The sequence below is a fragment of the Echeneis naucrates genome, chromosome 9, assembly GCF_900963305.1.
Source record: "Echeneis naucrates chromosome 9, fEcheNa1.1, whole genome shotgun sequence".
Lineage (NCBI taxonomy): Eukaryota > Metazoa > Chordata > Actinopteri > Carangiformes > Echeneidae > Echeneis > Echeneis naucrates.
The window spans coordinates 18906183-18928672 of record NC_042519.1 but is presented as its reverse complement, the minus strand read 5'-3'; the positions used below and the strand labels follow the sequence as shown (position 1 = coordinate 18928672).

At 40.0% G+C, this 22490-nt stretch overlaps 1 protein-coding gene across 1 annotated transcript in view; it reads right to left on the bottom strand.

The window, feature by feature from the left end:
• commd10 (COMM domain containing 10) overlaps window positions 1–22490 on the bottom strand; it is a 50755-nt gene that overhangs the window by 25465 nt on the left and 2800 nt on the right. Inside the window, exons 4-5 of the mRNA XM_029510719.1 lie at window positions 21985–22140; window positions 20135–20245 (exon numbers count right to left, since the gene is read on the bottom strand). Coding sequence (XP_029366579.1) covers window positions 20135–20245; window positions 21985–22140 — 267 coding nt within the window. The remainder of the gene's footprint in view (window positions 1–20134; window positions 20246–21984; window positions 22141–22490) is intronic.

Here is a 22490-nt window from a genome sequence, read left to right as displayed (position 1 = left end):
TCTTGGGGAAATTCATCCTCTTCATTTGACCTAGCCACGCTAATTAAAAGCAGCAGGCACTTGCAGCACAGCACCAAGTGACCAACCTTACTTCTTCGGTCAAGGGCAACAGCAGGAGTACTTTTTTTGCATTTTTGCAGGAGAGAAAATGGCAGACTTGGAGAAACCATTCAATTGCAGAGGGAACAAAATCTCTTTTACAAAATGCTGTGCTGACCATAGACATTTTTTTGCATGTATTGGCTCACTTCCTTTTCACCATTTGTTTTCCTTTTTCTTTTGATCCATCCAACAAAGTGTTGAGTCTTTTCTACATGGTTATTTTACAACATTCAAATGGGCAATATGAAAAAATTCCAATTGTATTAAAAATTAGAAAAATATTGCCTCAGTGAGTTCGACGCATGCAACATTCATATCTGGTAACTCTTTGTCTGTGGATTTTCTCTCACAGTTGTGGGAAAAGTAAAATCCCAGCTGCTTGGAGTCCAGCTGTCCTGATATACACAACAGGATGGGATGGAAATCACCTGCAAGACGCATTAACTTACAGTAGCCAGTTAGGATGTTTGTGTGAAAAGACGTAAAAGAGCATCAATATCAAATATGTGTGTAATGTGCTCAAGTTAGAGTGAGTGTTTGTATTTGTGTGTTAAGGCTCTTTGGTCTATGCGCATGCGCATGCACGTGCGCGCGCGCACACACACACACACACACGTATGAAGGGGCAAAAGCCTCTGAAACACCGAAGCAGAAGACGCCTACATAAACAAGTGGGTTCTGACACTTGTACTAGACTTAGAACAATGAGGATTATCTCTCTACACCCACCGCTACTGGCATGTTCTGGCCTATCTGACAAGCTGTCATCTTCAGCATTGTTCTTTCTGTGCTTTTTCATGGTGACAAATGTGAGTAGCAAAACAATTTGTGTAGGAAAATAGCACAGATTTAAGAAAAAATGCCATTCTGCAGTATATAATCTTCGCCACTGGTGAACATTCGAACAAGCTAAGACCATTTGTATTGAATCTACCTACACTGGTGGTACTATATTAAATAAAGAGCTGACTGCCTAATCAGCAGTCATATGTCTTAAATCTTAGTCCTGCACCATTCACATCAAATCCTACAGCTAATGGTAATGTTCAAAAGGAGTGCCAACAGCTACCACCCTTCTTAAAACAAGTTGGCCGTCTTATGCTACAGTGTCAGCTTTAGTTGGCTCTCGACAACCTATCATTCAAACTGAAAATGAATGCAACCTCCAAGCTGTTGAACTACCACCAAGCCACAACTGGGAGCAACTTGGAAGGCTTTGAAAGTTAGTTTAAAATGTAGGGAGATATTCAGATCACTGAAGGGAATTACAGCACTACAGCTACGTGTGTGTGTGTGTGTGTGATTGCGTGTTTGTGTGGGCACGCACACGTGCATTTGTGCGCACTGCACATCTGCTTGCAAATGATGCTTGTAAAACATGATAGTGCATGTATGTGTGTGCGTGCGTGTAGCATCATTAGAGGAAGGTCAGTGTGACACTTGCAACACTACTTCATAAATAATGTAAAACGATACAGGAATTAGACTTTGTAATTATACCTCTCCACAGCACTATGGGCACACTTTGCATGTATGTATGTACGCGGATTTTGTGCATGCATGTCTGTGTGCGTGCATTTGTATAATCTCTAATTAGCTCCAAGAGAATAGCGGTGGCTATTAGAGTGTTGCATTAGTTAGAGCTGGGGATGAAAAAAGCAGCACAGGGCTCAAAATGCCTCAGTTGATTAGAATTTGTGTGGTTTTGTGAGTGTAAGTGTGCATGTGTATGTGTTTGTGTGAAAATGAAGAAACTCACAAAATTAACATGAGAGAAAAAGAGGAAAGAGGAAGTGAGACAATATTTAGATATATGCATGCTCACAGGCTTATCCTGTTTTCTGAATGAGCACAAGTGAATGGCTCATGTTTATAAAGTGCACCTGGTAGACAGTGTACACGAGCATTAGACTATAATTACATTCGACCCTGTCAGGTCAGTGACAGTTTACACTGCCACTTCCAATCTCACGGCTCTGACTTAGCCTCAAACAGCACATGATATTTGGCTGCAGCTCTAATGACATTTAGCACTGACCAATAGGGACTGCATGTCAGTCCAATTAGGTGAAACACTCCACTGTATGGCAAACTGTTAGACAAACCCCAGCTCCTCCCTGCAAATTTGGGGATGAATTATTGAAAAGGGCAAAGCTGAGCACCTAGATGAGGTTGGCACATTTGGCTGGGCTGAATGGTCGAAGTGACACAGCTTGAGGAAATAGGGAAAAAGGCCACTGCTATCTCAGCAGCTCAGAGCGTAAATGGCTCAACTGCTTTGTCTGAAAGCGGGTCTTTATCACACAACCTACTGCACAGCCCCCCCCCCAAGATGACCTACGTGACAGAAGTTAACACAGTCCGAGTTAAGATCAATATTCTTACTGGTGTTGCCGTGGTAGTTATTTTTCTGGTACAGACATGACAGATTAAGGTATTGCGATATCCTGAATTAGAAAATGTGAGACCACATAGCTCCCAGGAGTGATTAGTTCAGTGTCTTGTGTCGGAAATGCTTCAGGGAGGTAAATGTCTTCTGTGGATGTCAGTAGCATTTGCTCTCTCCAATATGTAAGTAAATTAGAAAAGTGAAATAGCTAAAGAAGAAAGTGAAAAGGTCTCTGATAACTCAGCTGAAAAGATATCGTTTTATATTATCATGTTGGGCTTGTAGCTAATGTTAACATAATAATGCAATACAAGACATTTTCCACTATACTAGTCCAACAAGGGCCCACTGGAACACGATCACAGGAGTGACCTTACCATTTCTACAATATAATTGATTTTGAACAACAAAGTAACAGAGCAGAAGAAAAACTGGATGGCACATCACTGTAGATATGAAAATTAGTCCTCTGAGTCTGCAGCTATCTTTTGTTGAAGATTCTTGGTCAACTTTTGATGTACTCTGAATGAATAGCAGTGAATATACACAAATATACAGTTGACTTTACCCATACAGGCTGCAGATGCGGAAACATAACTCTTTGGTACAAAAGCAGAATATGGCTTTTGATATTCTGAGATATTTCTGCGAGGTGAAGCCTTAAAAACAATATCTGACCTGAAGAAAATGTCAGCTAGAGTGTGTTGGGAGATCATCTTAAAAGCACAGCCAATCAATTGTGCATTACAAATGGCGACTATAGATAAAACAAAACCTGCACCGAATCAAATCATTCATGAATGTGTTGTTTTTTCTACTATCAGATATTTTCACGGCCACACAGACTGCCATTGACACATTTACTTATTGTCTAAACCGAACTGATTGATCTAATTTGCATTTTGCTTTTTGTTACAGTTCAAAAGCTTTCTTGCAATTCACTTGACAGCTAAACAGAAACATAGCTAAAGAGCCACCCAGATAACTAAACTGTTCAACACAGTTGTAGCTCCTGAATGTCTGCACAAACCCCTTTCATGTGGGTGTGTGTCTGTGTATGATTGAGAAATAAAGAGTGTGTTAGCTATCCCCCAAGGGTTGATTGAAGCTGCTGATGACAGCACAGTGGCACTGGGTTCTTATCTGTCATGCTCCCCAGGCCCCTGACCCATCTAATTGGTTTTCAATGTTTAAAAGACCAAATCATCAAAGAGGTGGCTGTCAGTTTCCCTGCTTTCACTTTTACATTCAACTCTCTCTATTATCCATAACAGACAAGAAAACTTTCAGAAATAAACTCAAATATACAGACAAATTTCTAAAAATGTACTTCCCCATTCAAGTGAATGGGAAAGTGGCCTGAGATTTTGGACCCCACTGCATACACGCACTCATTCTGAACAGAATGTATTCTTGGCTGGGCATGTAGGCAGAATTGTGCTTCCTCCACACACATGCACTAATGGGGTGTGAGTCTAAGTGCATTCAAAGAGAGACTAGTCCGTCAGCACACCTCGACACAGCAAAGACAACATATGACCAAAGGAGCTGCATCTGTGTGTCTGCACTCATGAATATTTGTGGATATGTTTGTGGAAACAGGAGATGGACACTGTGTGTTTGCATGTGTGTGTTTCAAAAAGAGATTTTGTGTGTGTGTGTGCTCAAAGCCTTCATATCTTAGCTCTGCACAGTCTCTGCAGAACTACTCTGACAGTGCAGAAGTACAAACACTAACCAAGTTCTGTGGGAGTTCTTTTGCTCCAAACAATATGGAAAAGGCTTGTACTAGTGATCAAAGTTGTAGAATAACCCTAGGAAACTGCATAATCCTAGTCATTAAAAATAGGCTCATAAATTCTTGTCAAACTTTGTTGTGTACAAAAATAAATGTCAAACGCATAATGGACTTGGAGGCTCAAATGTTAACCCGTGTTAAGTGTTTGAAACGCAGCCTAAAACAAAACAAACAAAAAACAAAACAAAACCCAAAAAAAAAAAAAATACCCAAAACAAAACAATATGTTACTGAGATTTCAGTTGCCTCAAAATGACTTTTCCCAGTTCCACAAATAAACCAAAGAACTCTTCACAATGTTAAATAAACAGCCTCTTTCAAGATGTCAGCGCACATCTGAAGCAACAACTGAAACCACAACAAACAAAGAAGCCTGCATGCGTGGATCCGCTGAGCTTTGTTTTGACCAAATATGCTTCTACAATCAGACCGAGCTAGACCGATCAGCCTGGCGTTACCACCGAGGCGACACCAGATAACACATGGAAACAAGTGTGGCTTTGATTCAGGGGTGGGAGCGGTTTTGATGAAGCGAAGCTATCGAGTCCAATCTGTTCTTGTTTTTTTCTCATTTGATGGGACACTATCTCTACCAGACTGGCACTGGTAGATAATACTCAAACTCAGAAAAAAAACTTGGCTTCACCTTTTTCCACCCTCATATCTTAAGCTACGCAGTTCAGAGATTGCATGCACGAAGATTCTTTTGCTATGGTTCCTCTTTGGGGTGCCAATCAAAAATTCAGCAAAAAAAGAATTCATTTTGGACCTTCTGTAATAGCATCTCGAGCTCCCTGTCTGTCCTCTTCCTTTCTTCTTTACAGTATTCTGGAAAAAAATGGATCACAATGTGAGTTTTGTCAATATTGCACAGCAGCGTCTCGTCTCTTTCATTCTCACTCTCTTTCCTACCGTGATAGTGATCCAAGTGATAAAGCTTGCCTCTATTATTAGCAGTGTAATAGAGGGCTGTGGTTGTGAGGATCTGACAAGAAGATGATAACAAAAGTGCTTACTCCTCTGTTCCCCCTGTGCTCCTCCTATATCATTTAGAAAACAGTCGCAGTGCAGCAGCAGATCATGGCCAACTAATGTCCTTAGAATATAACTCCTGCCACAGTAAGCAACATTTATCATTAGTCAATTTGTACAGACATTGAAAAGAACATTGTTAAATTTACAATTTTATCTGTTATTCCACGCTGCTTCCATTCTCCAATAAATATTTGTGATCATGTATAACAGCCCGATGCCAAATCAAGAGAAATTAAGAGATTGTCAGAGCTTTGGAGGCCTGGATTCGCTCTCAGGATTGAGCTTCCTATTATGGACTTGCTTTGTTTGAGATTTCTTACCCAGTAGTTTTAGCAGTTCTCAAACACAAAATGTGTCTCTACGCCCAGAAAATGACCCGAGGTGCTTATCCAGACACATTTATCACCCATCACAAACTATTATCTTTACAAAACCTCCAGATTTGACACCTGATGACATCATGGAGTTCAGCACAAGTTTTTGGGCAAGTTGGGAGTTGTCGCTTGGTTACCCAAAAATAGACTGGACTATGTTTGAACATAGCTTTAACGTGCAAAAATAAACTGAGTGGAAACTCTTCTTAAAGGAAAATTCCTCTTCATTCCAACTTGAGTTTTATTTTTGTAGTGTTGGACAATTTCAATATTAATGTGCTCACAGAAAGACAAAGACTGTAAAATCAGATGGTCATCTGGGATGTGTTTCTGTAATATCTAACAGACAGTTGAGAAAGTTTTGTCATCACTCACTTTTGTTTGCTCCTACAAATATGTTGAGTTTACACGGTTGTCTGATTCTTCTGCTTCCCACCCCACCCATCAGTTTCCACATTCCTCGCTGTCATAATTAATGCTATCATCCATGCTGTGTTATGTGAAACCAGAATGTCCATTTTAGGATCAACATGAACGTCGTAACTGACAGTAACGACACACATGCACATGTAGACACCCACATACCAGACAAAGTAACACAATGGCACAGCATGGCAGAGGAGAAACAAAATGAACAGCGACCAATCTCCAGATTTATTTATTTATGGCCCACTATCTGCTATGGGCCATATCCCTGTTCAAAAAGAAATGTGAAAATCTGCAACTGAGAATGTGTTTGAGTTTTCCATTGTGTTAGAAAAGAGGAAAAAAAAAAAAAGTAGAAAACAATATAGCACTTGCTTACAACCTACGTGTGTGTATGTGGGTTAGAGTGTATGAGCCTGTTTCACTGTATTTGTAGTTTAAGCAGCTATTGAGTGTTAAGACAGTGTTTTTGGTTTGGTTTGGGGTAATGTTGGGACTCATTTAATGTTAATGAGGGTTGGGGAAACAAATTCACAAGGACATGTGCGTGTGTGTGTGTGTGTGTGTGTTATTGTAAAAAGTATGAATCTGAAGACAGCAGTAAAAACGCAACTAAAACGAGAGATTTCCAGGGCTGTGTATATTTGGAGCATTGTGAACGACTCTGAAAAGCCTTCAGTACAAAACAGAACAATTTCCCGAGATGCCACCTAATGTGCGTGTTCATTGTTCATTTGCCTGCTTATATGTAAAAACATTTTCTCTGAAATTATATGCATTAACGTCAAAATGCACTATTTTCTGTATTTGCGTGGGCTGGCATTGTGTCTAGCATTCTCATTTGGGTGCACGTGTGTGGATGTTATACCAAGCGCAAGAATGGAACATATCGGAGAAACATCCTGTATCCATTATTCATATCAAAAGCTCTAAACAAAGAACAGTGTTTAGCTCCCATCAGAAAAGCTACAGAGGAACTTACACAGTTGCTAAAGCTGCAGACAAAATATAGCTGGCTAGCTACGACAAGGAGCTAATAAGCGGTATTACTGATTTCGATTGTATAAAATAGCAGACAGATTGGCTGACTGGCAGATAACTGCTACAAGTGGAATAAGGGATACTATTTTCTCTCTATCTTTTTGTCTTGATGGATTTTCCCCGGCACAAATTATCAGGAAATAGACAGGCAGACAGGGAACAGGTTCGAATGTGATTCACTGCGCCATCTATACTGAAACAAAGGGCCTTTCAACACTACCCGATATTTTTTTGCTATGATAGACACCTGGAATCATCCCGTACTTACTTGGAGGACAATCATGTAATATTTAGACACTCGAGCGTCGGTTACTCCCAGAGGAAAAATGCAAGATTCATACCTGTTGTCTGCTGAGGTTTGTCTCAGTGCTACACAGGAAGAAGGTTGTCGCATTAGTCATACCCAATACTCATCGTTGCTAAATAAAGCATCTTCCATTTAAAAAAAAAAAAAAAAAAGGCTGGCAGGTAATCCCTTTAATAGAAATGAGCAACCAGTCTGCTAAAGTTCAAACGCTGATAATAACACAAAGATTTATTCAATGCATAAAGTAGCACTAAAGTGAAGTAGCGAGGTTAGTCATCAGTAATTGTCGGGACACGGACACGCTGCCTTACCTCTCAAGAAAAAGTAACCGTTTGATGATCCAGATGACAGGTATAAGATGACTTGGTTGATGCAGGGAAATCTTCACATGCTGTTAGGCAGCCCCTGCTCGAAGGTGCTCATGACAGAACTTGAGGATTGATTGTTTTGGAAAGGTGCAAAACTTGTTGGATGGGAACAAAGAAGGGTGTTTCAGAGGCTGATAATCCCATAAGCACTCTATTTGATGCAAACTGACTACCATTAAGGATTCATTCAATACGTAATAATTAAATTAATTTAAAGTGTAAATAATTTCTAATTTGTACTAAATGCAAGGAATATTTGAATAGTATTAACAAACAAATCTAATCCCTACATTTTCCCGAGGATACAGCTTTTGCTCTTAATGTTGATACCACGTGTCAGTCTCTACCAGAATTTGACAGGCCATTACAACTGCATATATTTATTCAGTGCATTGAGATATTATGACAGTTCCATAGGGCCTTCCATACACCTGCTGCCGTGAGCCTCTGTTTCAGCCATCTACATCATCGCAAGACATGTACTTACTACGCTAATTCAAATAGTTAACAGCAGTAGACATACGTGATTCTCTAAACACACAAACTGCCAGGGGTTCTAGCTATCAGTGTGATGCTCCAATTATCACAGACACAAAAGGTTCAGATGGATGGGGGTATGTTCATTGAGAACCAAAGAAAATTAGAGATGGAGGGCTTAAAGGGGAGGGGGGCAGGGGTTAAAAAGAGCGACGTCACATATTGAAAAAAGACAGATGAGTGACTGTAAAGATGGCAACTTACCACTTAATGATGGTGAGAAATGGGAAATGGTGTGGAGGTGGCAATGATGGGGAGGGAGAAGTGACTTTTCGTAAGTGATGGAAGGATCGTTCCTTATCTACTCGTATGTCACTGTGACTCATTCTTTAGAGCCAAAAATAGTTTTCTCTCCAACTGCAACACAGTCTGTTTCTCCTCTCATTCATTCTCTTCAACTCAAACAGCGAGCAACAATAAGTGGGTTTCGCAACAGAAAGCAGAGGAATAGAGGAAAACTTCTGAGTGTTCGAGCACACTGGTAGGAAAATGTAAATGTGCTCGACGGAAAGGAGAAATAAGTCTAATAAAGGTTGCAGCATCAAAACATTGCCATGCTCACAATAGAGGCCTGGGTGTGAACAGTACTGCAGCTTACATGCACTAATCTGAAACTGTAGCTACAGGCCCAGGGAAGGCAGGATTTGTGTAGTATTGATTGCCATGACCTGCAATATAGTCTCATAGACCAAAGCCCTCCTCTCCAACACCCCCATATGGCAAAAAGGGTGCTGCTCCTCATATACAAAGAAACTCCAGTCCAGAGTCAATATGAACTGCCACAGAAGCCACTGTTGTCTTACATACCATAGGTATATGTACCATAAGTATGTCTCACTACAGAGACTTATTTAAACTGTGAGGAGCATTAAAGAAAATCAGAAACAAGGTCATTAGTCAATATACAGAGAATGATGAGAGGCACAAGCCAGTAAGGAAAGTGATCAGTAAAGAAATAAAAACATACAGAGACTGAATCACAGGCAGGGGGAGACAAGAGGTTTCTACTGATTTGAAGGTCAAAAGAAAGATGTTCACTACAGTATATTCTACTTTGAATGGCATTTAACTAAGAAAGAAGAAATGTTTGGAAACACCACAGTGCTCACATTGTTTGTTCACACCTCCCATACCTCCTAAATGAATAGTGCAAACATTAAAAGGAAACAAATCCCATTAAGCACCTAAAAACTGGCAGAACCTAAATTGGAATGACTAGGCCTGGCAGTTTATCCGTGGGCAGAAGGAGCTCTGCCTCTGCAGACTATTTATCCAAGGCTTAATGTTTACAAGACTTTAAGCTCAACCCTCGAGCCTTTCAACTTTTGAATTTAGGCCATGCCCACACCAATAAGGATTCATCTGACATGTATGCTGACATAATTCGTCAAAACAATGGCAAAATATATTTCAATGTCCTCCTCTCTCTGATAGATGAATAACTGTGACGACAAAAACGGTGCATTATCAACAACTGGTAAGGACTCGATTTAAGTTACAGCTGTAATTTATATACATATACATACTTTTTTCAGCAATTCCATCCAATTTATTAGTGTGGAATAATTACAGCTCCAGTAGTTAGTGTTCATTCAGCATTTAACTACTGAAACATGGCATAGCCAACATGTAAAGCATATTTATTGTCACTGAGGTTGGCATTGTGATCATTCATCCAAAATAAGTTTGAAATTTCGTAGAGTAATGGAAAAGGTGCAGCCCCAGTTAGTTGCTACATGGAGAGCTGCACGACTCCAACTTTTCAGCAAGGTAAAGAGCTTCTGGTACCATGCTCTGCTGTATGTGTAGCTAGGACGAGCAGAATGCACCAGAAGACCCAATAATAGTCACTCATGACTGATCACTGTCAAACTTGGTTATTTAAATAACATGAGCTTGTTTGCCTGCTCTGTAAACTAATACACCAGATGCTCCTCAGTTTTATCTCCTGACAAAGTAACCTTGAGGAGTACTTACTGCCGTAGCAGTTGTAATCCAACCAGTGTTTAAATCTCAAGGGTTACAGCTTTAAAATAAAAGATTATTTCAACTTCTAGCACACAGCTGTATCTCCTCCGATGTTTAAGCAGAGTAAAGTTTCACTCAATTTCAATCTACAATTCAACAGTTTTGCTTTCTATCAACTGCAATGCAAAATTCGGTATAGTGGAAAACATATTATACTTTCATTTCTACTATTTTACAATTTTCAAACAGTTCCTAAAATTCATACCTGCGTGGTTTTTAAACCCTGTAGGGGAGTGACAGGACCCAGGGGCCTTGACCCTGTTCAGGCGTCAATGTGAGAGCCAGATCACCATTACCTGTAGTGGCGCCAAACAGGTCAGAACAACCCGTAGAAAACATCTGGAGCGTTGGGAAAGAGTGACGAACACCACACAAGTTGTGATGACCAAAACGTCTGGTAAACAGGATGAAGCCTACCCACCCAATACACACACAGGGCCTGTCTTTAGTATAAAAAGTCATGCCATGTTCTGTAATGTGGGTTCTTTGTCTCTGACTACATTGTTAGTAGGGCCACTGTGAGTAAAGAGTTTCCCCATCTGACACCTGTGTCTCGACCATCTGATTCCTCTTTTGATCCACCTCTTTCTGCCACAGCAACCCAAAATAAATCTCCATGTTTAAGAGCATCTAAATCAGAGCCAAGGAGAATGGAGACACTCAACAGCTCGAGTGCCAAGATAAAGAAGCCAAGGAACACGAGCCGTGTGTGAGCCATAACAAGATGATTATGGTGGTGGCAGCTAGTTACCGCTGCCTGATATGGAGGAAGAGGAAAGATGCCTTGTCATGTACCAGCTTCTGCTGCCAAGCTCATAAACTCAGGGTCGGGAAAAGTTGTTCTGACTGAAGAAGCCACTATGCGAGAGCTTCACTGGCTAGATATGGAATGCATGCATGATGTGAAGTAATATTAGACACATCCACTCTAGCTTCTGGCTGTTTTGGTATTGTATTACTCCAGAACATATATCGCTGCTTAAAAAAAAAAAAAAAAAAGCCAAGTCAAAAGTCAAACTTTTTTGATCAAACTTCAACTCTGAATCTGCTTACTACAACATGGTTTGAAAAAGCTGTGTCAAACCTTAATCTTGTAAATGTGTGTGGGGTGGCTTGAATAAAAGCCGAAGCTAGGCAACATCTTGTAGCGGGAGCCTTAACTTACGGGGTGCCAGGTTCTGGGATAAGTGGCACTCAACCCCTTCAGCCAAGACCCTCATTTTGAAACAGTATGCATGTTAATGTATTAGGTTGGCAAAAACTTTGAGTGGGGATCCTGGGCAACTGAGCTGTGTGTGTGTGTGTGTCAAAGAGAGAGAGAGCGCATAAGACGAGCAATGGCTGCTATTCACAACTGTAAGGCCTGTTTTTCCCCTATGTGGCAGAGCCTGAAGATTGCCAAGGCACCGAGCCTATGCACCCATGGTATGTAGACACTGTCGTTCTCATACACAAGGAAAGGGGGAGTTGGCAAAAATGTGCATGCATGTGTGCGTCTAAGTGTGTGAGAGAGAGATAAAAGGAGAGTCAGGGAAAGTTTACGGTACAGCCTGCAGGAGACGACATCAGCAGCCTCTCTAATAAAGCAGTAACGTTTCATCACCAACCAACAACTCAAATCCACACATGAATTTACTGTCATTAACAAATAAATATCATTTATGACAGAAGACAATTTTAGACTTTCCCTTCCTTGGCAGTTCTCTTCAGTCCATGTCAAAATAAGACAGCAGTGCACTGTTGGAATTAGAATGAAGTACCAAAAGTTGGCATAAAATTTGCGTCGGATTTGTCCTAATTACTTGTGCTTTAATTACATTTTTACCAATTACAAGTATAATTTTGATCGTTTTGCCTGGGATTTAATTCTGAAAAAAAAAAAAAAAATCTTGTAGGCCGCTTGTGTTTGAAAAATTTTAATAAAAATGTGATTCCATCTGTGAAATTAAAACATGAGTCATGTTTTTATTACTTGCCCTTATGTCTTGCCTACACAGGTTTTCACTATCTTTTGTCCGTCTCTTGTGCATCTGATGGAGCAGATGCATTTTAATGAACTCAGGAATAATATCTGGTGCTTCTCTCATGCTTCACTCTCTTTGCCGAATTGTATTTTTACACTTTACGACCATTTTCTTCAGTTTTATGTCTGTAACCACAGTGACTGTGTATTCTGCTCTGAGCAGTGCCAAAACTCCAGAGACCCAGACTCACTACTGTGCCTGAACAAATCCTGTGTGGAGACTGAGGATCGAAGCTGCTGCTATTGCTCTGCATGGCTGGTCCTTTTACAATTTTGTGGTCCAAAGTGTTGAAAGCAACGAAACGTATTGAACGCATAAAAATGCAACATCTTAAGTAATATCCACCCCTTTACCAAATACTGGCTACTGTGAAAGCCACTGTGAACCTGTTCTCTAAAGCAATAATTTACCTTTCAACAAAAAAGTCAGATCCCACTGTAACATCAAAGAGGTTGGGTGTTTTGTAAGACACTGGTGAATTCGTTGATACAGGCGAAGGAAGCACTCTGTGCCCTATCACTGCATGTCGGATGACAACAGTGCCAAGCTCCAACCCTCTCATTAAAATCATTATTTCAAGGAAGGGAAGAGGCCTATGGCTCATATCCTTTCATTGTCATTATATCCTGTCAAAACGGGATACAAGCTGACGAAGACAACAGTTGTCAGCGTGAGGCGCAACACAATTCATAAGAGAAAAGAATGCTACAACAATTAAAGCCCCAGAAACCACATGAATACATACCTGAACCTGTTCATGATCCGATAATGTCTGAATTATTACTGATATTTGGCATTTTCATGAAGGAGCCCAGCCTTTTTACCCGGTGTATGCCTATCAGCCAACTTTCACTGGAATGAATGGATGTGATTTGGCTCTGTGCTTCTGCAATCAGTGTGTCTTGTTTAAAGTGAAATAGATTTCTCACCCTGGCACAGTTCAGCCAAGAGGCTGAGCAGCATCTCGAAAATAAACTGCAACAAAAAACTGAAAAGAAGAAAGAAAAAAATGAGGCAAATGCACATCTGGCAATGGTAAAGTGGCACCACATTATCAAGGGATTAATGATTATTTCACAAACTGGATGTGAGACAAAACAAAATGAATAATTAGAGAAATAAAAGCTGATCACAGGAGTGGGAGATGTGATAGTAAAAGAAGGATGTTAAATCAATGAGATTTAAATGGGAGTTGCAGTTGGATTTGTGGGGTTGATGGCTTCCCTATCTGGGTGTCAAGCATGTTCTGTGGGTGTGCTAAACAACATCCAAACATCCCCAAATCCCCATGGCGCCTTTTAAGTGGCAAAAGAATCTAGGAAAAGGACTAGCAGAGGAAAACAGAAGTGGAGGTTAGGGGGGAGGTGGGGTGGGTGGAAGAGGTAGATATAGAGTGTGTGTAATAGGGAGAAAGAATCAATGGGTACCCCCGGAGCTAATAAAAGCCATGACATCATTGTATGGCAAGGAGCAAGGAGTGGGGTGGTGAGGAGGTGGTGGGGTGGAGGGGGGGGGAGGCACCCACAGTTGCCCATTCTGCCTCTCGGGGCCCATCCTCTGGAATGGATAAGAGCCTAACAATGTGCTCTGAATGAATGGGATCCCAAATCCCAGAGAAGAAAAACAAATCACCAGTGGGAAGGGCGGGGGAGAGATGGAGAACAAGACAGAAAGATGGAGAGAGAAAGGGAGACCCTTAAAAAGATGTGCACACAAAGCAACAAAGCATCTTGGGACATGTAGAGCAAGGCAAGTAGAGATTGAGACAAAGCTGGCTTTGTCCTTCCTGGCTGGTGGGTGGCTTAGTGTGAAGGATTTGAGCATGGTAGCATTTACATCAGAGCCCTCCAATATATTGATCAGGCCATGTAATCCCTCAAATGATAAATGAAAAGGTTGGATCTACTCCCAAGTTCGTTGTAAATTGGGAGGCAGGATCTCATTGGGTGAGCTTTGAGTTGTGTTCAAAGTTTGGCCTGTTGCTCGTGACGACAGGTTGATGGGGACACGTGAGGAAGGGAGGCATGTTCAGGGAGCCTCTGATCACAGCACCTCTTCGCAGAAGTTAAAATGGGATGTTTAATTGCATTCCCCATCACACGGTATTAATAAATTAAGTTTTATAGCCTGTATTGGGCCAGCACAGTATGTCTGTATGAGTGTAAGAGGGTTTTCATGCAAGCGTGAATTGTGTGGTTTTAAACAAAGAGCTTCCATTCCTCTGTGATTACACCACTCGAACTGAAAGCCAGAACAGAGAATATAAATTAGAATCACAAGAAGAAAAGTCTTTCATGTTTGATGCTTTGATAACAAAAAACAAGCAGGTTTTTCACAAACTAGAATAAGTTGGCTTATAACTCAGAGCTAGCTAGGGACTACTTGACACAAAAATTTCAAATAACAAATGGAAGATTCACTCATGAATAAGTCCCAAATAGGAGAAAGTGAGAAGAAAGATTTGCCTTATGACATTTATTTTTGGCATTAATTAAAAAAAAAATAATTTGCCAGAACATGGAGAAGAACGTCTGCTTAGGCGGATTAATGTAAATTTGTCAAAAATTCTTTACACAATGGTCTGACAATTCAGGTGCACCTGTGCTTTAATCCATTTATAACAGCAGGAGTACAATGACGCATCCAGTCATCCCTACTAAAATTTGAAACGAGCTTTTCTTAAAGTCCAACCTGTACTGAAAATGGGCAGCACAGCGGTATAGTGGTTATTGTGGTTGCCCCACAAAAAAAAGTTGCGAGTTCGATTCCTGGCCTGGGACCTTTCTGTGAGGAGTTTGCATGTTCTCTCCGTGCTTGCATGGGTTTCGTCCCACCGTCCAAAAACATGCATGTTTTGGTTAACCGGTGACTCTAAACTGTCCGTAGGTCTGAGTGTGAGTGGTTGTGTTGGCCCTGTGATGGACTGATGATCTGTCCAGAGTGTACCCCACCCTCACCCAGTGTGACCTGCGAGTGACCCATGACCCGAAAACGGATAAGCAATAGAAAATGAATGAATGAATAAGTGAATGATTTTATGATGTACTGAAAAATACTTTTGCATCATATAACAACGAGAGCTGAAGAAAAATAAAGTTATGTTCTCTTTTCAGGAGCACCAATAAATGGTCAGATGACAATCTTCAGTTTTGTACGTCAATATATTGATTTGACTAGTTGTGACAATCAACAGAGACTTGTGTTAGCTGCTCTTTTCAGTTTTGAACTCGATAGAAAATGCACAATTACTGAGGAATAGATAGTGAAAAAATTAAGCCTCTCACTCAAGTTAGGTGAAAATGCCTGCAGCCAAACATTGTATCTCCACCATCTCTGAGGTGGAGACCCCGATCTCTAACCTCTGATCTCCCTGTGGCAGGAGGGAGACGGGCTGCAGCTTATTATTATTATACATACTAATTACTCCCTCGTCCCTCACTACAATTTCTGAAAAACCATTCCATTGATTAACCCATATTATATCATAAATGTGAAAAATGCAAATCTTTACATAGTGAAATTACTTTTTCAGAGTGCTTGTTTTGCCCTCAAAAAATCTGTTGAGGAGAAAAAGCAAAGAAAATCTGGAATTTCACATGCATGCTTTAAAGAAACACTCATTTGATTATAAATAAATCAGCTGATAAAATAGTCAAGAATACAATGAAGTCATTCTGCAACTTTAAAGTCCCATGTAGTGAAGTGGAGATGATTGCTCTGGGAGAAAATTGTCCTTGCTGACAAATGTTCAGGGGCCATAGGAGGAACATTACAAAAATGTGTTTGGGATTTTGTCTTAAAGTGTCTTAAAACTGCTGTAAGCATTTTTCCCTTTTGTGGCTTTAAACTCAAAAGAGCTTTTCTTTATCAATTCACATCAAGTCAGAGCTACAGATAGCCCAGCCTTTGAAGTCTGAGCCAGCATGCAGAAGCCACATTAGCTCCCTTGCTCTTACCCCATGACTTTGCGGGTTAGCATGCCACAATAAATATTGAAATCGAAGGTGGCTGACTAGCAAGTGGATATTCTGTATTATAAATGTCACCCCATCCTTGGCCCGCAGAGCTGTGACTCATTCTAATGCCACAGGACAGACACAGAGAGAGAGAGAGACAGAGTCACCACGACTGGCAAGGGAATTCAACTTTCAGACTTATTAAAGCAACATCAGAGAATCTACTTGCATGATTATGAATAAAAGGGCAAATGGATACTGTGAAAAAAGAGGAACAAAATGATAGAGAGGGACACAGGCCTACACCTTGTTGTGGCCTGTGACATCTGAATCTTTCTTTCATCTATAATCCTCATGCAGCAAACTGTTTTTGAGTTCTCCTGAGCATAAGATCCTGAGCAGAATGAAAATAAAGTGAAGGTGAAGCTCAGCAGCTTAAAATTTAGAGAAAGTAGACATGTAGACACAAACACTCAATCAGGCGAGGATAAACATGCGCCGCGTACAGGGCAGAAAGCCTCTTATCAGTTTTTTATTGTCTCTTAATAAATTAATCCCACAAAGACCAAATCTCCGCAGACAGCATATTAAAATAGATAGATTGAGAGTTAAATATGTAAAAGTTTGTACAGTTTGAAAATAACTACATTTGAGCGTTCGGCATGCTTAGAAGATAAAAACACAGATTCCTGGTGCTTTTTGTGTGCTGATGAATGGAAAACTTGGAAAACAATTAATAACTGTGACTGTAACTGTCCGAGGTAATGAAACATCCAATTCAAACTTTTATTACCGGCGCCACTACATGTGCTGAAATCAATACCACCATTATTCCACACTTCGTATGTGCCACAGTGAATTGCAAAAAAAAAAAAAACAAATCTCCCTACTTTCCTCAGAATGTTTCATCTTTGCTGCCACCTCCCCCTCCTCCACATCTTTATCCTCTCCCAATGTCATCTTTCTGTTGTCATTCTCCCGTTTTCCTCATCTCCGTTCTCTGTCCTTCCCATCACCTTCTTCTGCATCCCAATCTTCTCCGTTTTATCCTGCGCTCTGATCCTGTTTCTTTTCTATTTTTTCCCCCACTGACAACGGATCACTTAAGTCTTTTTCTGTCTCAGCTGCTTCTCCTCTGGGATAGCAAACAAGCTATTGCAACAGGTCTCGTGTTGTACCTACACTGAATGAGGCCATTTCAACTCATCCTTCTGGGGATAAAGCAGAGATGTCGGTCTTAAAAAGCTAAGGGGCAGATGTGAGGACATTTACCTGTGTGCAGAGGGACTGCCATGCTCTCTGCAGTACATCAACTTTACACTGAGCCAGATAAAAATTCATTTTAAGGAAATGGCTGCTTCCCTGTGATGGGTGACTCCCACATGAAAGCGGACACAACTATTTCTATATTTTCAATACATGTTGTTAGACCACATGTTTTGAAGACAGAAGGGGAAACTGTTTTGAAGAAAAAAAAAATCTCCAATAATAAACAATTACATTCAAATAGTATGGATTATCTTAAACTGTAGTTCAGGGATTTTTCTAAATTTGTTTTCAAACATCTCCTTCACTGTACTTTTGATATACTGTATGTCACATATTGCTCACTGAAGGAAAATGTGAGGCTCTCTGGCAGTCCTCCTCCTCCTTCTCCTCCTCTTCTTCCTCCTCAGGGAGAGTGCTAATGAAGCAGGAGGCTGGTCAGATGGGAGAGTCTCTAACTCTCCATTTGGGCTCCAAGCAATCAATAATATACAGACGGCCACCCTTGCCTCTTCTCCTTCTCTTTCATTTTCTTTCGTTGTCCTCTTCATCTTCATTATGTTATTCCCTATGTATTTTTTCATTTGTTTTCAGCTCATCTTCATTATATCCCTCCACCCTTCTTGTCCTCTGTTAACTTTAATCCTTTAATTTCTCATATTTGCAGTTTTGCCTCCTCCTCTCTTTTAGACACTTTGTGGTGAGGGTGTTATAAATCTGCTCTGTAATTAGTATGACACTTGCAGCTGAATTTCATTTCTATTTACTACTAATTTACTTCTCAGTCATCACAGTGATTTGACGTTTCAGAGGTTGCAGGATTCTCAGTGAGTTTGGAAGAAAACATAGTCACCATAATAAGGAAACAATGATGGGTGGAAATAAAAAAAAAAACCTCACTCAAACTGCCTTTATACAAAGTTAAACAAGCTATCCTATCCATCTAAGAGCTACTTCACTGCGCCCGAGGGATGTTTTCCAACCTGGGACAACAGTGCCCCCTGCAGTTTACCAGACAACAGGCACACCCAGCAACATTCATTGAAGTTGAACCCCCACACTTTTAACCAGCCTTGTTTTTGCCCACCAGCTATCTCCTCCCACAAGAGGAATTGTGTAAGTGGATTTAAATAAATTAATGCCCCCTTTTGCTAGCCTAGGGAAAACCCAGCAGAAAATAGACGAAAACAAAAAAAGAATATTCTTCTGTTGCATTCGCCAAGATAAAGAAAAACATATATTTTTCCAGCTTACACCTATAGGCTCAAATTTGAGATGGCGGCAATTTGAATATGTCACACCTAATTCCACATTTAGGCATTCTCCAGGGACTGAATGCAAAGCAGTGTGCAAAAAAGACACTTGACTAGTCAGCTGGAACAACACTATCCAGGCTGGAGGGATAATCAGTCCCACCATTTTGTGGGGAAAAAAACTGCTTCAAAAGAAACCAGACAAATGCCTGAATGGAAGAACTAAAAAATTTCCAGACCAACATTCAGCAGTCCTTTGGTGTATTTAAAATCTGTGGAACACATTTTAAATATTTGTCCAAACACCAACAGAACTTAATCTTATCTCATCAGGTACGGACTCATGTTGACGTGAGAAGACTCAAAACATTAGGTCAAGATAAGACATTTCAAACATCAATCAATCAAAAATTATGTTTGTGAGTTCTCACTCCTCTTGCTACAGCTGCCAAGCAATCCCTGTCCCACTGGGGAGTGAGGGAGGTGCATGAGGTCTTGGCTATTACAGTAACTACATAGCATTAGCTAATTGAGATCCAAACAAAGACTCCTGAATACAAATGAGTTGAAGCAGGGAAATGCTTTACGAGGCAATTTAATGTCAAAACTATACGTATTTAAGTCTACCCTCATGAAGATGCTGCTTCAAAATCCTTTATGGGATGCTTTGCTTTAAATTGACACTAATATCTAAATGGAAATATTGAGCATATCAGAATATAAAGAAGGAATCCATAACTAATCGTCAGCAACTTTTTCAATTAGGCAACATGCAGACCAAATCTGAAACATGCTGTACACAAGTCTGGACATTGCACATCAATTGACAATTTAATACTAGGTTCAACAAGCTCATCCGATGAATGCACATGCTGTCCAATTCTAGCTACAAAGTAAGTCTCTCAAGAGAACAAAGAAACTCTGGAGGTTTCAGATAACAAGCTCCATGGTTGCCAGTCTTTACACTACAGTTACTCTGGAGCCAGATGTACATCTACCTCTGGGTCAAGAGTTACACCAGTGGGATTACCATGTATTAGCAAAGGCAGAACGACAGACTGAAGAGGCTTCTCATTTGGCATAAAGACAGAAAAGGTCTCAGGTTACCGTGGATATCACTGACGTTTTCTGCAGTGAATGTGTTTAATAGGTAAGTGACAGTATAAGAGAGGCAGAACAATAAAAACAATCATTTCCCTGAGTATGCATACAGTCAGTGTGTGTTCATACCTCAGTCCCTTCATTATGGAGTCCCAGCTGGAGTACAGCACTGGGAGATTTCAGTTTGGCTTGGGCTGACTGGGCCATTTGCAGGTTGAACTGCCAACCGACATATTCCAGCTGAAACACAGATGATGCAGATTTTCTTTAATAATACTGGAATTGTAAGGAAGCCCCACTTTTAACACTTAAAAATGTACACTTACAAAAACTCAAAAGTTACACATTTCCCACAAAATAACAATGTAAGTAAAGTTTGGGAAGAAAAATATATTAGTTTGTGCATATATGTACATACATTGATATTTAATTAGTCCTTTTTCCTCATTAAACTTTCATTCTTTGATAAGTGGGATATTTTTACATCTATATCCAACTTATTTACTCACTGTAACATTTACAAATGTGAAAAAGTCCCCATTTATGCTAAAATCAGGCAAAAGCCTTGTGGTGTCCATTTTTCCCAACTCTCCACCTGCTTGGCTGATTTACTGAGAGATAACTCATAAGTCAACTGTAGCACTGTGATAGATTAGCTGCACTGAGTCAAGGCTGAGCAGTTAAGTGTTTTATGATGCAGAGAGAGGCAATAATAATAAACCATGTGTGACTTATTGGGTCTGGATGCTTCCACAGCATCAGACGACAGGTGTGAGGTGGGGAAGGGCTGGGCCACATTATTCATAATTGGAACAACATCAGCATTAGCATGAATAAACATCACAACTCTATGCCAAAGTGTTACTTTCATTTTCAGCATATGCAAACAATTGCATCTTGGAAATTGTTCAATGAAATCAATTAATTGAAGCAAATGTATATATTGCATTTCAATATTATCTAATGGATAAAAGACTTAATAAATGAATGTGTTTACAACAATGTTAACCATTAGAAAAAAATGTAAACTAGACATCCTATCAATCCCAGCAGAGGAAAAAAATCCAAATGAGCATTGGAGCCAACAATGATCACTATACTTTGAAGCCTGGAAGTTGAATTTGAATTTTTACTTCTGAGGCCATGAAAAAAGTCTCAAACAGCACGCCCTAATTTATCCTAATCCACTTCAGATGATTCATGTACACATATATAGAAATCCATAGCTGGGTGCAAAAATATATACATATACATTTCTGTATATATGTGCAAGAAGAATTTCAAAATGAAATGCTATTAGATAAAATTAATTTTAGTTAAAAATATGAGGTACAAGCAGTTAGGCTGTATAAATTCTTTTAAATTAGTTCAAAATTGGTTTAATACTTTATCAACTTGAAACATGCATTCGTTACCAGTATTGAGATTAGAGCTGGATATACAGTTTGATCACATACGACTAAGAAAAGCATCTAATGCTCTCAATTGAGAAGATGGAAGCAGCAAACACATGGGAGAGAAAGATAATTTGTGAAACACACGCTGGTGAGATGTCTGAAAGTATGACAGCAGCAACAAATCCAGCACAATGACACTGATGTGTACCTGCTGGTTAGTTAATCTGTGAGATCTTAATTCCCTTGGCTTTGAAATGAAAGCTGTTTGAACTGTCACCACATAATAATAAGTTACGGAAAGGAACACGTTTTAAAATCAATGTGACAACTTTGTGTGAGCTGGGAGTGAATTCTTTGTCAACCAAACAGCTTGAATTAATTCACAGAAAAGCACTCTTCATGTGGATAGTCTGACACTGATTCTAAATTTAGTATCATGTCTGAAATGAATAATGGATAAAACTGTGAGAGAAAGGTAGCTAGTAATACTACTACTGTACGGGGGTGGATCAATTCTACACTGGTTTAGAAATATGGTCATCTTTGGATTAAGTTTTTGTCAGTGTAGATGGTCTTTAGTACCTTATTTGGGGAAAAGATATTTTGCTTCAGCTTCTCCACCAGTTCAGGTCCAGCTGTGGCCCAAGTCTGACAGAAAACTTCAGCCTTGTCTGGGTTTAGATGAACCATCTCCAGCTGCTGCTGCAGAGAGGCAGGCTTCACATTATGATACACCGCCTGCAAAGGAGGCAGGGTTTGAGTTAGAGCAGTTACCGAAAAATAGACGCTAATAGAAGCATGCTTTGCAGGTGCAATTTCAGGTCCTTTTTCTGAGCAACAAAACACATTGCAAAAATCCAACAATACCCAGTACAACAGTGTCCCCTGCTGGAGAAACAGGACCACAGTGTGACCCACATTAAGAGGCTCCCCACCTACATACATTACACAAAAACTTCACAATTTCTCATCCCTGTTTTCTTCAGAGAGAAGCTCTTATGTATATAAATATACAATTTCAACAACAGATTTTTTTAAACTTTCACTAATGTTTTGTGACATTCAGTCATGATTATCTTTTTCTTGGA